We start from the raw sequence: 15,797 nt of genomic DNA, 5'->3' as shown, positions 1-15,797 counted from the left end.
TATTTGAAATAACAAAAGCAGATTTAACATTATTATGCATAATGATTTCCTGACACATCTGTATTCATGGTTCTCATCAACAAAATTCCTTTGTAATTATATGTCCAAAAGTGGGTTGATTGTAGACTTGCACCACTATCTACACGTGATCTAGGTTTTGCTGCCAGTCAGAAGTTGAATGCCTTGTTTCTCTGTATTTAATGCATTAATGTATCCCAATGTTAATACACTTATATTTGAATACGTTGACTCTATAGTCTTTCATGTGAAGTATTAAAAGGTGTGCTGCATATCATGTCAAGGATCCCATATCATATTGAAAATAAGTATTTATGAACAGAACACTGTATAGGAGCTTCCTAAACAGGGAGAGAGCAACACATTCAGTGTGAGTGCCACAAAGCGGAGGGCAACAGATGGAGCAGAGATTTCAGGCAACAACATGTCACCTTCAGAAAATCTTAATGGTTAGACTAGTATGTGTTGTAAGCATCATGTGTAGTATTTGTTGTGCCAATCTGTTCCATGTGTGCGTTAATACTGTATTTGTGAACCCAGTACAGTTAAGCATGCCAATAATACAATAGTATGCTTACTGTCTGAGTGGCCCCAGTGTAAACAGCAAGATAGATAACTTTAAAAAGATACAAACTGCTCAACAAAGTAAATGGGTGATGCATACATCCTTGATAACAATAAACAGTCTCATCTTTGGACCACCACGCTTCTTTGACATTCTTCTCACTGTAGTTTTCATCATACAGATATTTAAGCATACATACAGGCTGTCATATGACAGGGAACTCTCTTTTCCACTCCTTCCACCTACTAGTCAGAGACCTGTGTACCTTCAAGTGTTTTGCAGTTGTCTGTTTTATTTTAATCTGTGCATTTTAAAATAATGTGTTAAAGAGCAAATGCTTCGTTTTCATTCACTTAAATACACCAAACATTTTTTGAAATGCAGATTTAAGGATTTAAAACTATACCTTATTATACCGTATTATGTTTTACAATCACATGCCATTCTTATTTTTTAATTCTTCAAGACAAAAAAAAAAAAAAGATTCAAAGAAAAAGTAAAAGTCGTAACCAAAAACAACATTCTAACACTAGGGCCTACTTGGGATACTAGCTAACTGATGCTAGAGATTCTTTTGAAATTGTTTTATCCACTGCAGGATAATGTGTATTGTGCCCTTTTCCATATTTATAGACTAACCATTATTACATCATCGGTGTGCTGATCAAGGTCATGTGACATGCAAAGCAGCATTATGTAAATAAAAATCAAACTATCAGTAAAAATCACCTTTTATAATGGCATTTGGCTTAAAAGGGAAAATATTAATGAAATGTGGCAAAAAGCCGCAGAGCATGAATATTTCACAAAGACACCCATAAATGATTTGCTGGACCATATGCCTGGAATCCCATTTTTGAGAATCAAGAATGTCCTGAACTTCAAAGTTCCTCCATGTTAATCAGAGGAAGAGGAGACAAATACACAGCTAAACAGCACAAATGAATAGATTTTAGGCAGGTGGCACAAAAAGAGGGTTTCATTTTAAAAAGAGCTGGCAAAGCTAGCCAATATATTACAGGACCAATATACTTTATAATAGTATACGACTCAATGCACCACAGACCGAGTTTACAGGATGGCAGATGACTCTTCTCATCAGCTCACTTCTTTTGTCTGCATAACATTTGGCAGATGTTCCAGCCTTCAACAAGTGCTCTTGGATGTTAGTCTATCTACAACAACAACAACAACGTTTATTTATATAGCACATTTTCATACAAACAGTAGCTCAAAGTGCTTTACATATTAAAGAATAGAAAAATGAAAGACACAATTATAAAACAAAATAAATCAACATTGATATCGAATAAGAGTAAGGTTCAATGGCCAGGGGGGACAGAAAAAACAAAAAAACTCCAGACGGCTGGAGAAAAAATAAAATCTGTAGGGATTCCAGACCATGAGACCGCCCAGTCCCTCTGGGCATTCTACCTAACATAAATGAAACAGTCCTCTTTGGATTTAGGGTTCTCATGGAAGGGCTTGATGAAGATGGTCACGTAGACTTCTGCCTTTTAATCCATCCATCATTGTTGGAGCATCATGAAGCTTTGAGTAGGTGGTGGTGGTAAAAGAAACAGAAAAGAGAGTAGGGGTCAGTACCGATTTTAGAGCCACCATGAATAGTTATTTTGAGGAAATTGAACATATAGAGTATCAGGATTAAGTTAAATTAAGTTAAATTGAAGTTATAGAAAGGCCATGTTAAAGTAATGTGTTTTCAGCAGTGTTTTAAAGTGCTCTACTGTATCAGCCTGGCGAATTCCTATTGGCAGGCTATTCCAGATTTTAGGTGCATAGCAGCAGAAGGCCGCCTCACCACTTCTTTTAAGTTTTGTTCTTGGAATTCTAAGGAGACACTCATTTGAGGATCTGAGGTTACGATTTGGAATATAAGGTGTCAGACATTCCGATATATAAGATGGAGTGAGATTATTTAAGGCTTTATAAACCATAAGCAGAATTTTAAAGTCAATTCTGAATGACACAGGCAACCAGTGTAGTGACATCAAAACTGGAGAGATGTGCTCGGATTTTCTTTTCCTAGTTAGGATTCTAGCAGCTGCATTCTGCACTAGTTGCAAACGATTTATGTCTTTTTTGGGTAGTCCTGAGAGGAGTGCGTTACAGTAATCTAGTCGACTGAAAACAAACGCGTGAACTAATTTCTCAACATCTTTCAGTGATACAAAAGGTCTAACTTTATCTATGTTTCTTAAGTGAAAAAATGCTGTCCTAGTGATCTGATTAATATGCGATTTAAAGTTCAGATTACAGTCAACAATCACCCCTAAGCTTTTTACCTCCGTCTTAACTTTTAATCCTAATGTATCCAGTTTATTTCTAATAGCCTCATTGTATCCATTATTGCTGATCACTAAGATTTCAGTTTTCTTTATTTAACTTGAGAAAATTGCTATTCATCCATTCTGAGATACTAGTCAGACATTGTGTTAGTGAATCAATAGAATCGGGGTCATCAGGTGCTATTGATAAGTACAGCTGTGTGTCATCAGCATAGCTGTGGTAGCTCACGTTGTGCCCTGAGATAATCTGACCTAACGGAAGCATGTAGATTGAGAATAACAGCGGACCCAGAATAGAGCCTTGTGAAACACCATATTGGATATCATGTGTCTTCGAGTTGTAATTCCCACAACTAACAAAAAATTTTCTCCCTGTCAGGTAGGATTCAAACCAATTTAAGACACTGCCAGAGAGGCCCATCCATTGACTAAGGCGATTTCTAAGAATGTTGTGATCAATGGTGTCAAATGCAGCACTCAGATCTAAGAGGATGAGAACAGATAAATGGCCTCTGTCTGCATTTACCCACAAGTCATTTAGTACTTTAACGAGTGCAGTTTCTGTACTGTGATTTGTTCTAAAACCCGACTGAAATTTATCAAGTATAGCATGTTTATTTAGGTGGTCATTTAAATGCATAATGACTGCCTTCTCCAGAACTTTACTTAAGAAAGGCAGGTTAGAAATGGGTCTAAAATTTTCAAGAGCTGAGGGGTCAAGATTATGTTTCTTAAGTAGGGGTTTAACTACAGCAGTCTTAAGACAGTCTGGGAAGACCCCCGTATCTAGTGACGAATTTACTATGTCAAGAACATTATCAATTAGCACGCCTGATACTTCTTTGAAATGCAGCTAGGAAATCTAGCACGCAGCTTCTTCAGGAATTCAGACAGAATGGGTATCTTGGAATCTGTTGAAACACAAAGTAACATGAGGGACAAAAAATGATGCTGACATTTAAAAAATGTCATCAGAATAATTTGCAGAATATTACAAGAAAATTCTACAAAGGGTCACAAATCTAACTAATCAAACTGAAACAAATTATTCATACATCTAAGAATTTTTTCATAATATTTATTGACAATCCATTACACTCTGGGTAGTACCTACAGGAAAGTTTCACCTAAACACCAAATTTAAAAGAAAATCCATTGCAAAATTTAAAGATAAATTGAGGAGCATGATCTGATAAAACAGACTTAGGAAGACTAAATAGTTTAAAACAGTGGTTAATAAAAGTTTCCAGCAACTGCTTTGTAGATGGAACAGAGTTAAGCAGAATATAATGAGCGCCTTTAGAAAAATCAGTTGACTACCATTGAGACTGTAGTATTACAGTTAGCTATTGATCAGGGATGTCCATCTGCAGTCCTGGTGGGCCGCAGTGGCTGTAGGTTTTTATTCTAACCCTTTTCTTAATCAGCCAGCAGTTTTCACTGCTGATTAACTCCTTTTCCCTTCATTTTAATAGCCCTATTTTTAAGGATTCAGTCCTCTGAATTGATTTGTTTCTTCATTAAATGGCAGCCAAACAGAAATGAGCTGTGAAACGAGCCAACAGATGACCAGCTACATTGGAACATCAAACTCCAGTCAATTTCACTCCAACCAGTTTCTTAATGAGAAGCCAATTCTTGCTGTTAATTAAAGCTGTTACTGAATATCATGACGTGTTGCTGCTCTCATTCTGCCACAGCAGAATGTTGATTTTTTGTTTATTCTAAGACCACCGTCAAGATGTTTTGGTGACCTGAGCAGACCAACATGACCCAGACCTTCACCTTTCTTTATTTTCAGATTAGCTGGTCATGTGGCGGCTTATTTTGCTTCTCATTATTGTTTGGCTGCTCATTAAGGAAAATGAAACAACTAAGAGGTCTGAGTCACGTCAATTAAAACTAAAGCAAAACAAGTTAATCAGCAGCAAAAACAGCTCACTATTCAAGAAGATGGTAAGAATGAAAACCTGCAGCCACTGCGGCCCTCCGGACCTGATTTGGATACCCCTGCTGTAGACTAACCTGTGATAAACAGTGCTGAACAAAAGCCTACATGTAAACTAGAAAAGTAGATGAATGGTTGCATTCTAACACCTTTTCCAAGGTTCAGACAAGGTTCACATAGCTTGAAGAGATTCCTGGTAGAAATCGGAGAGTTCAAGAAATACTGCCTGCTTTAAACCTGTGCAAAGTAATTAAATTTTCTGGTTCTAAACTAGCTTCATCGATTTCAGACATTCTGAAGAGGACATCAACCTCCAAATTACACTATTAATTACATTAACTAATTGAGAAATAACTGAAGAGCAAAGACCAGCATGCCTGACAAGCATTCAGGCATTTTTAAATATTGTACATGTGATATGCATGATCAGTAAACTGTATATGACAAGCTGATGCATAGTCACTCTTCCAAAGCAAGCTTAATGGCTAATATTTCTGCATACCCAACATCATAGTTCTGTTCAGAAGTAGAAAATATTTTGGAAAACTAAGCACATGGATGTAATTTATTTGTATCAAAAAATTCTTGCTTCAATACTTAATGCATCAACTTCCAACTGAAATGAAATGTAATAGCTGGGTGCTGAAGAATCTCGGCAGATGTAAATTTTCTTAACATGTGAAATGCATTTTTTTTTTGTTCTTTATTTCGCCTTATACAATTTCTCATATTAGGAATTTGTTAATTTTCGCATACCCCTTGTGGTCTGAGCGCAGGGTCAGCCATTTTACAAGCGTCCCTGGAGCAATTAATAGTTAAGGGCCTTGTTCAAGGGCCCAGCAGAGTAGGATTTCTTTTGAAAGTGACGGGGATTCGAACCGGCAACCTTCGGGATACCAGAGCAGGTCCTTAGCCTCTGAGCCACCACTCCGTCCTGTTTTGACCCTTCAAGGTAAAAAAGAAAAAACTTTTTTACAACTCGTCTTTGTAAGATTTGTAATAGGAGCATCTAAACTAACATTTTTAATAAAAAGGCTACAGTAATTGACAAAGCCAACAAATCTCTCAACTTGCTTTGGACTATCAGAAGGTTTCCAGTTTTACAGGAGCAGAGACCTTCTCTGGGTTCATTAGAAAACCTGCATGATTAATATAATAGCTAAAAAACAAGACAGATGACAGAAACAAAATTCACAATTTTCCAGTTTCATGTTACACAGTATTTATTTAACCAAAGTGTAGACAAAACCTCTTTTACATGGCCAATATGAGATTCAAAATCTTTAGAAAGGATTAGAATGTCGTCAATGTAAACTAGCACTGAATGAACCAACACATCCTGGAAGATGATATTAATAAGGATTGGAATTAGTAAATACTCGTAATGACTTGAGTTAGTGTTGAATGCCGTCTTCCACTCATTCCGGTCCCTTATCCTAATCAAATTATAAGAATTATGGATATCTAATTTTATGAAAACGATGGAGCCAGTGATTTGTTTGTGGAGGGAAAAGATCAATGGCAGAGAACATTTATTTTTAATCATATTCATAATCTTATTGAGGTCCCAGTAATCCATACACAGATGTTACCTGTCATCATTTTTTTGAAAAAGAAATAGGACAATTAGAAGAACAAATAAATCCATTACCTCCATTTTCTTGAATATAGTTGATCATATTCTTAGTTTCCTAGGCAACGGTACACTAAGCAGAAGGTGCATGGCACAGTTGTAAGGATAGTGAGAGAGAAGAGTAAGGGGTTGTTGTTTGCTAAAATAAATCTTGACCTAACTCATTTAGAAATGTTGAGAACAAGTGGAATTTTGCACAATCCATGCCTTATGTAAATGGGATTGACAGAATAAGTAATAATAAATAAAATTGGGCTCCAGGAAGCAAGCTCTCTGGTCTCCCAGTCAATGACAGGTGAATGTTTTTCAAGCTATGGTAAACCATACCTACCCACAACTTAGTCAGAGATGTGGTAAATGTATTGGCTCCACCACCATCAATATAAGCAATACTAAAGCAATACTGATATTCTAAAGGTTTTATGTCCAGACCACATTCTTTAGCAAATGTGTGACTAGTAAAGTTCTCTGCTGCACCCAAATCAATAAACACTTAAGTTTTCTTTTTACCTAACAATGCAGGTAGAAACAAATTAGTTTTTAGTTGGGAGTGGCCCCATCCCCTCATGGAATGGGCACTAAAGCTTAGGGCAGCTAATTTTGGTAACCATACCAGCCTGCCCTTGGGCTCCAGCTGTTCTTTGAAAGAGAGGCTGAGTTTTTTAATTGTGGGAAATATAAAGGGTCCAGCTTTTGCTCCTTACTTTGACCCCTGATTATTTTGGCTTAACCTAAAGAAAAAAAAAAGTAGCATTACCCCTAACATATATTTCGCCAGTTCAGTGTTTAATATCATCAGATAAACAGTTTCTAAATATTGTAACCAAAGTATTCTCCTCCCAACCAGTGCCTGTGACTAAAGTTTTGAAATATATTATAAACTTGTCAAAGACCTTTGTCTCCCGTTTCAGTTTCAATAACTTATTTCGCGTTCTGTCCAGTTGATCAAATAATCATTTCAACTCCTTCAGGAAGTTGTTTAAAGTAAAGAATGAATGTTTATTTAAGATGATATTATCTCAAAAAATCATATAAGTGTGCAGCTGCTGGATGAAAATCAGATTGGACTGAATATTGAACTCACTGCAGTTTAGTGATATTTGAACTGGAAGGTTGAGGATCAGCATTTCCTACTTGCTTAATGGTTGCAATTTTATTTATTAGTGCTTAAAACTTAGCCCCCATGTTTTGGGTCCAGCAACAGAACCAACCTGTAAGGCTAAATTATATAAAAAAAAAAAAATTATAAAATAATTTCTTTATTTACAGCAATAATCGCAGTTCAGCATTTTGCCATTAAAATGCTGTTTTGCATGCCCCTGTATGATGTTGCGATGTTTTTCTCTCTTCCTCCAAAGTTACTCTGAAACCCGCAGGCAGTTCGGGATTTTCAGTTTGACTGATAAGCAGTTACCTATTAAAAAAAGTGGGGCATATCAGTTTTCAAATGACACCCCATTCAACTCTCTCTCATTGTGTTTACATGCACACTCATAACTGGATTAAGGTCAATAACCCTGTTAAGGCAGAAATCTGGTTTCTTTGAAATTTGCTTTTACGTGTACACATAATCATCTGGAGTTCTCCTTTGTCAAAATCCTCCTTCGAAATTAAACTGTGCAAAAAAGATTTAAACATCATCATTAGCCACCATGAATCTGAAATAAACATGACTCCTGTAATACTTTTCTTGTATTTTGCTCATTTTCGAGGACTCAGACAGCATTTCTGCAATATATAAAATCATTTTACAGTCCCTCCCTTTCAAAGATCCTAAAGTACAGTGGGAAAAGGATCTCTCACTCAACATATCAGAAAAGGAGTGGAAGGTAGCAATGCAGAGAATTCACTCAAGCTCCATATGCGCAAAGCATACAATTATTCAACTTAAAATTATATCTCGAGCACATCTGTTTCCAGGGCAAGATCCAACCTGCGAACGCTGCAATCAGGTTCCAGCCTCATTGGGCCATATGTTCTGGACCTGCACTAAATTAACATCATTCTGGACCAAAATCTTTAAATGCTTTCCAGACAGCCCTGGTGTCACCATCCCTCCTAACCCACTAACAGCTGTGTTAGGGGTTCTTCCAGATCAGCTTAAAGTGGAGAAGGACAAACAAGCTGTGATTGCCTTTACTACACTATTGGCACACAGACTTATCTTGCTCAACGGTAAGAATCCTAACTCTCCTATTCTAAGTCAGTGGGTAACTGATGTTTTATATTATTTGAAATTGGAAAAAAAATCTAATTCTCACTTAGTGGATTTGTGCAGAACTTTTTTAAAACCTGGCAGGATCTAATCAATAATATTTTAGAATAAGCTCTTAAAGCAATGAGGAAGCAGATTCTCTTCCCAATTCTTTTTCTTCTCCATTTATCTTTATCCACTTATTAAACTCATCAATTTACTTATTGGCCATGCTCTCTTTCTCAGGGGTGGGGGTTGATTTGTTTTCAATCCTATTTTTTGTAAAAGTGGATCTATTTGTATGGAATGATTACAATAAAATCAATTAAAAAAAAACAAAAAAAAAAACACTTGTGTTTTATAAATGTGTGTATTCAAATTGACATTTGTTTATAGATTTCTGTTGCCAGATTGTACACAGTGCACTGTTTTCTGCTTGGCTGTGTGACTGAGACCTGTAAGGGACCCAGTCTGTGTGTGTCTTCATTTTGAAAGTTACAGAAATATCTTTATGAGCTTTTTGTTTTGTTTTTTAATTATTATTATGTGCACTATTTATTTTTTATATATTATTATGTACAAAATGTTTATTACCATATTTATTTTGTGTTTTGTTTGCTTTTTTTTGCTTATTTTTTATTTACTTTATTTAATTATTGTTTTTATGTTTACTAATGTATTTTTGATGGTGTTTTACTTAATGTGTTTATTAAATTCTCTCTGCTTATCTTATTAATTTAGACATTGCTCTGAAATAATGCTAATACATTTTACCGTGTTGGAGCTCTGTGGTGGGTTAGTTGGAGGGCCCCATGGAGTTGTTTTGCTAGGGCCCCCAGAGTTCTCAGAATCACCTCTGGCTAACAACCAGTTGTTAAACACAACTGCTGCTCCATTTGGGAAAGTGTCTTTTCTCTGTTTGAAACTTGAAACGATTTAACTAATAGCAAGGCTATTTTTTTTTCAAGCAGTCAAAAAGCGAGCAATTTACTTCTTTCCAATTTCTGCCAAATTTTATTCTGCATTAAGTCAATAACAGAAATTTGTTAAATACTTGCGTCCTGTTCATACACAGTAACTGACACATTTAAAGAAAGGTTTTTGATTGATGTTGGTTGAAGATGTCCCATTCAATTTTATATTTGCAAAAGTACAGAAAAGAATGGGAGGCAAATTTCAAAGGAAAGCTGAAGCCATGCATCGCTAATGATTCTAGGGTTTATTGGCTTTTCTGCACAGTGAACTTCAATGCTAAGTTGTGTAACATTAAAACGCACATGTCCTCTCAAAAACACATTGAAGAATCTAACAAGTTATCCATACTACCATTCATAGCCAAAAATAGTTGGTCTTATATTGCTTTTACTTAATATGTAGTGAAACTGACATTTTTAACATCTCGCCAACACGCGTATAAGCATTTTATCTGAAAATATTTTGAATTTGTGGTCTATAATCTATATAGTGAATTTTATTATCCCTCTTGTTTTATTACAGGTAAATGTAGCTTATTTTGTATATGTGTACTGTTTTTTGTTTTTGTTTTTTTTTCTTGTTTAGAATGCATCATTTGTAATACGCCTTATCTTTAATTTTTTTTTCTTCTTTTGTTTTGTACACCACCAAAATTTCAATTCATTCTAATTTTAGAATATTGGGATGAATACATAAATAAATATAGATGTTCAGGCTCTGTAGTAACATCTCATCCCAAACCAGAAGAGAATGTTCTCTGCAGCGAGGGCACCACCTAAAAAATGAAGCTGGTTAGTCAGGAGCATTGAGAACATCCACAAAAAACTGAGTGTCTCAAAGAAGGTGCTCAGGAAAACATTCCGATCTCCCTTCCTACATAAATTTGCTCCAGGTTGCTCCTGAGCCACCCAGCTTTGTATTAAATTTCTTAGGCTCTCAAGCTACTAGCTTATTCTGAGGAATGCTCTGTTTTAAAACATCACTTCTGACGGATCTCAGATCCACTTTTTCAAGACTTAAGTCATACTCTGGTTTAGTGCAAGAAAGCCATGGTCCCAGTCATTTACAAAAAGCCTGTGATGAGATCACTTGACATTTTGTCTATGATGGCTGCCTAGCACACCCAGTGCTTTTTGATCCAACTTATACTGCACGACCCATAATTATTTCACTTGATTAACAGTAAGAAGAAGAACATGAGCATAGCACTCTGATGATCATTTCGTCAGGATGCTGCATTTGTTTTGAAGAACCTACTCAGAGGCCTTCTACTCTCCTAAGAAATCTGCTGATACCAGTGAATCAGACTCATGCACGGAGAAAACCCATTTTGTGTGTACAAGTCCACTTATGGAGCTCTCCTTTGGCAAAGACCTCTGATCTTATAAAAATGTGCTAAAAGAAGATTAAACGTCATTAAGAGCTGCCATGAATCCTGTGTCTCCTGAGATTGTGATACTAAGCTTAGCACTGTACGTTCAGCTCATCACCATAAATGTAATGATTTCTGAAATATTGAGACAGGTTATTTCATCCAGAAGAAGGAATAATATGTTGATGCTTCCACCGTTTTCGACCTGCGGCTACGCAGGCTAACAGAGTGCAATAGACAGACAAAGACTACAACATCTCAACTGCAACCAGGTTTTGTGTGTTAACCTGGTTTCTCAGAGACCAATATCCTGTTTTTCTAACAGGAATAAGGGTATGCATGGCGTTTTAGAAACTGAACTTCTGTGAATAACTGCATGATTAAAACACTCAATGTCAGAACTGGTGGGAGCCTCGTCATGTGCCGCATCTTAATGAGAGGAGTGGTCTTAAGCTAAAAGTTTTTGAACTTTGGCCAGGTGAACTTGACAGATTCTTTTATATATAATCAGATGTTGCTGGAGAAAAGATGGCTTTAGGTGCCATTTACTGCCCAACTCCCTTTCAGCCTTCCTTTCTTTCTTTTGTAACCAGACAAATTTTAGAATTGAAAGATTAAGCGAATACTTTCAGGATCCTCTGCTTAAGCCCCAAACCCCCACTTGGGTATCTCACTCTGTAATCAACTAACTGTTTTTGTAAATTTGCCTCTGATTTGAACTTAGTGGTCTCATTTTGCCTCCTCAGTCCTTTGCCAAGTCTTTTCCATTCTTTTCCCCATGTCACTGGTCGCGGTCAAGAACTGATTATAATAATATGGCTTTCTAATGGAGACTTAAAGCAGGCTTTGCTCTCTGATCATCATTCTGCATTTTCTCACTTTCAGCTGCTCCTCGCCCTGCTCCTAATGCATTCTGCTCCTACACTTATTATTAATAATTGCTTTTTGGAGCTGAACTGTTTTCTGATAACTGTAGTACATCCCCCATTGAAGTGAATATCTTTCTAGAGAAGCTGTCTCTCCCTAAACTAACAATGAAGGATATGGATTTCCTCGGTTACCCTGTCACATTATCAGAACTTAGAGGCTCCAGATGTGATGAACCCCAAAGGAAGCAGCTGGCCCTCTCATATTTTTATATGAAACATTCTGCCATATCTTTGTATAAGTTGATCTATTCTATACATTCAGCCACGATCACCTTCCTCTGAAAACATAGCAAGGACCAGGAGATTATTCTAATTATTTGTTCTATATCACTGTTCAACACTGATGTGAAAATGTTGTCAACAGTCATGGCAAGGTGATTGCAACCGAATATTACTAAATTAAATTTATCCTGATCTGACACCTTTCATCTGCTTTTTCTGTGCAACTGACAATAATATATATCTCCTCCATATTTAAGGGGTAGCACCTGCTCTGTCTCAACTGGTAGCTTTCCTCTGTCTCTCTCGATTAGCCAAAGACTTTTTACTACATGAAATGGAACTTTCTCTGTCAGGGTATGAGCTTCATGAGCTGTGGTGAACAATATTTTAACATGGTTAAGACTTTACACACTCATCCTACAGATGCAGTTCTTAGAAAATTGAAAATGTGATGACATTTTTAGATCTTTAAAAGCACCAAGCAAAGTAGTCTGCTTTCCACTCTACTTTTTAATCTCGTCCCTAAACCTCTCACACTTACTTTCTGCTCCCTAGGAATGAGTTCTCCCAACCCTACCCCTATGGTATTCATCGTAAGGTTTCTGATTATGCAGGCAATATTTTTCTCTTTCAAATCTGTAGTGTATGTCAATAAGCAGGAGAGGGAGTGAACAATCGTTTATTAATTGCCAAAGGGAAATTAACACTGTCACACAAAATCTACATAGAATATACTAAAGACAACAGTAAGATAACAAATATGGTCATAATTTAATAAAAATGAATATATTAAAATATCAGGAAAAAAGCAATCTTATATTGTAACCTCTACTGAGAGCTGGTAAACGTTGTTGACTTATCTAGCAGGTGCCAGTCTTGCACTTCATTAGTTAGCACAGAAGCTATCAGCCAGCTTAGACTCATAACCTGCATAAGCAGCACTCAGTATTAGGGACATGTGACCGCTTCTAGCAGTGAGGCCCCCTACCATAAAAAAGTGCACAAGTAATCTTTTTCTTTTGGTGCATCTGCTAACCAACAGGTATAGCAACTAATCATATTGTTGGAGGACGCTGACCAGACATGGTCTTTGTAGATAGAATGGAACATGGAGAAATTACGTCCCTAAAGTATTTTGCATAATGCTGTGGAAATGCCAGCACTAATCATAGTCATTACTCCATTTTCTTAATAAAGCCTTTCTATGTCCCAGTGTTAACAAAGATATAATTACAAATTGCTAAGTGAATAGAGGGCAGACTTTTTGTATGCCGTAGCCAAGCAGTTAACAGGAGTTATCAGGATTCTTCCTTAGTGCTTGTTTAATAAGTAAAACTGTTTATTCACTCTTCGGTGAATGGAACTGGACAAAATCCACAAATTACCTGATTTAATAGGATTTCAATGAGTTGTCAGAGAAGCGGAAATAGAAGCAGCCTGTATCCATTGCAGTAATTTTGCAGTCTATTGCAAGCAGCTGGTTTCACTCGATTTTGTATTTGCCATCACTCCCTATAAATCATTAGTCAGAGATGTCTGAAAATCTGCAAAATGCTCTGTGACAGTTGGACTTCCTAAATTGCCAAGCGTCATGAATTAAACTGACAAAGTTTTTTTCAGCCAACTTGTTTTCTGTGTCAAGCAGGATGCCGCTTAATGAGTGCCAGTGTGCTAATCAAATGTGAATGTGAACCCCGACCTTGTGTCAAAGGTGAGTGTGCAGCAGGCTGGATGAAACACGCTCATTTGAAATTCATTCAGTTTATCCTAGTTTGATCCGAGTGCATTGGTCTATTGTGATGGATTCTTTTTCCCCTTCAGTGAAGCTTACAATACACCTCCAAAAAAACTTTTCTGGACTGTATCACATGACAAAGAGGGGCACAGACGCATCATGATGCAGCTGGTGGCTAGATGGTCCCCAGACATGTGCAGCTGCTTCAGAATAAATGCTCAGGATTCTCCAAGCAGTGTTTAATGCAGCATCACCTGAATATGGCAGTGGTTCAGAAAATGACCTGAAAGATGTTCTGAATACGCATAAAGAAGCTTCTAGCAAAATCTGTAAACAAATATCAGAGCAAAATGGTCTGTGTGCGGGCTGTTATGTTTGCCTGCACTCTTTTTTTCCCGGATGGCTTATTTTAACTAAGAACAGAAATCCAAACTGAAATATTAATTTCAGGTACTCAAAATTATTAAAAAGAGAACAAAAGACACACAAATTATAATTTGCAAATCAATATTTCTACGTGATATGCATTGCTTACTTTGCCCAAAGCACTCTTTCAAGCAAAATGAATGATTTTTCATGTGTTGTTTTCTAGGTGTCAGAAGGGCAGGAAATATGTGTAATAGAAGCCATGAAGATGCAGAACAGCATGACAGCTGCCAGGACAGCCAAGGTAATTTTGCGAATATCTGTCCTTTACATAACATTTTATTACCCGCCATATGTTTCAGTGACTTTGTCGTGCAGCTGATAAGCATCCTGGGAAGTGTTGGTTCCATGCCTTGAGCCCAATGCTGCCAGCCACCTTGCACCCCTACTTTGAAATAAGTAGATTCAGAATTTCTGAACGTTGTTATCGAGGATTAAACTTTTTTTTTTTTTTTTTTTTTTTGCTATTGTTTTGGACCAGTTTCAGATATCTTAATTGGCAACTTCAAAATACTGGTCTAGCTTTAAGGCACTTTAGCAAAATCGTCCATCCTTTCATGCACTTTCTTGCCTGCTTAAGCCAGTACAGGGTTGTGAGGAACCTGAGACAGAAGAACGAAACACTAGAAAAACACTGGGCATGTGCTTTCAAACTGGGCATTGTTAGAGTAGCACGCATGTATTTATGCCAACTCCAATGAGGAGCATGCTGATGAAGTTTTATAAATGATCTTGGACTTATTTTATTTTCAGGTGAAGACCGTGCACTGTAAAGCAGGGGACACAGTTGCAGAAGGAGACATTCTCATTGAGCTAGGAATGGACTGACTTTGGCCACTTCGAGTCATTACTGAACTCGTAAGCAAATCTCGAGTTGCAGCACTGAAAACATTCCCTTTTAGTCAAATTGTACTTTTTACAATCAAGCCCACGTGAGAAACACTTTCAACATCTTCCCTCTTTTTACTGTTGTTATTAATCGATACAAAGTAAACACACTGGGTATGGTTTTCAAATTTCAAGCTTTACTTTTAAACCATTACATGACAAGTCACCATTCGAATGGAGTGGTCCTGCATTAATGATTGCGATAACATTGTAATCCTAACTTCGCCTTTCTAAAGCACCCACTCTTTTGTAGAATAGAGGGAAAGAAGAACTCCCACAATACATTGGCAAAGGTGCTGTTACACCCTAAATTCAGCTGGCCTATATTAAAATCTGATAAAAAACTGCAGGCTTGTTTTTATGTAATTTCTACTTTTCTTGTGTTATTACTTTTTCTTGTTTTGGTGGTAGTGATTTATATGAAGTGAATCATCTTCTTTCAATTTTAATCTTTTATCCTGAAGAGTGCATCCAGATATATCAATCTTGCTTTAGCCAATGGGACACATGATACAGTTACATGAGAATATCACAAACCTCACATGCAAGGTCCAAATATGTAGCCCTCCAATAATGCCCCCAA

General features: G+C 36.8%; 1 protein-coding gene across 1 annotated transcript in view; it reads left to right on the top strand.

The window, feature by feature from the left end:
* The window catches only part of pcca (propionyl-CoA carboxylase subunit alpha), a 644,470-nt gene extending 628,907 nt beyond the window's left edge, over nucleotides 1-15,563 (top strand). Inside the window, exons 23-24 of the mRNA XM_039744810.1 lie at nucleotides 14,493-14,570; nucleotides 15,080-15,563. Of these exons, the coding sequence (XP_039600744.1) occupies nucleotides 14,493-14,570; nucleotides 15,080-15,154 (153 nt within the window). The 3' untranslated portion in view covers nucleotides 15,155-15,563. The remainder of the gene's footprint in view (nucleotides 1-14,492; nucleotides 14,571-15,079) is intronic.
* Nucleotides 15,564-15,797: the final 234 nt, after the last annotated feature.

The sequence above is a fragment of the Polypterus senegalus genome, chromosome 2 (genome assembly GCF_016835505.1).
Source record: "Polypterus senegalus isolate Bchr_013 chromosome 2, ASM1683550v1, whole genome shotgun sequence".
Classification (NCBI taxonomy): Eukaryota; Metazoa; Chordata; class Cladistia; order Polypteriformes; family Polypteridae; genus Polypterus; species Polypterus senegalus.
The sequence above is the reverse complement of the archived record's forward strand: the minus strand, read 5'-3'. Positions and strand labels throughout refer to the sequence as shown.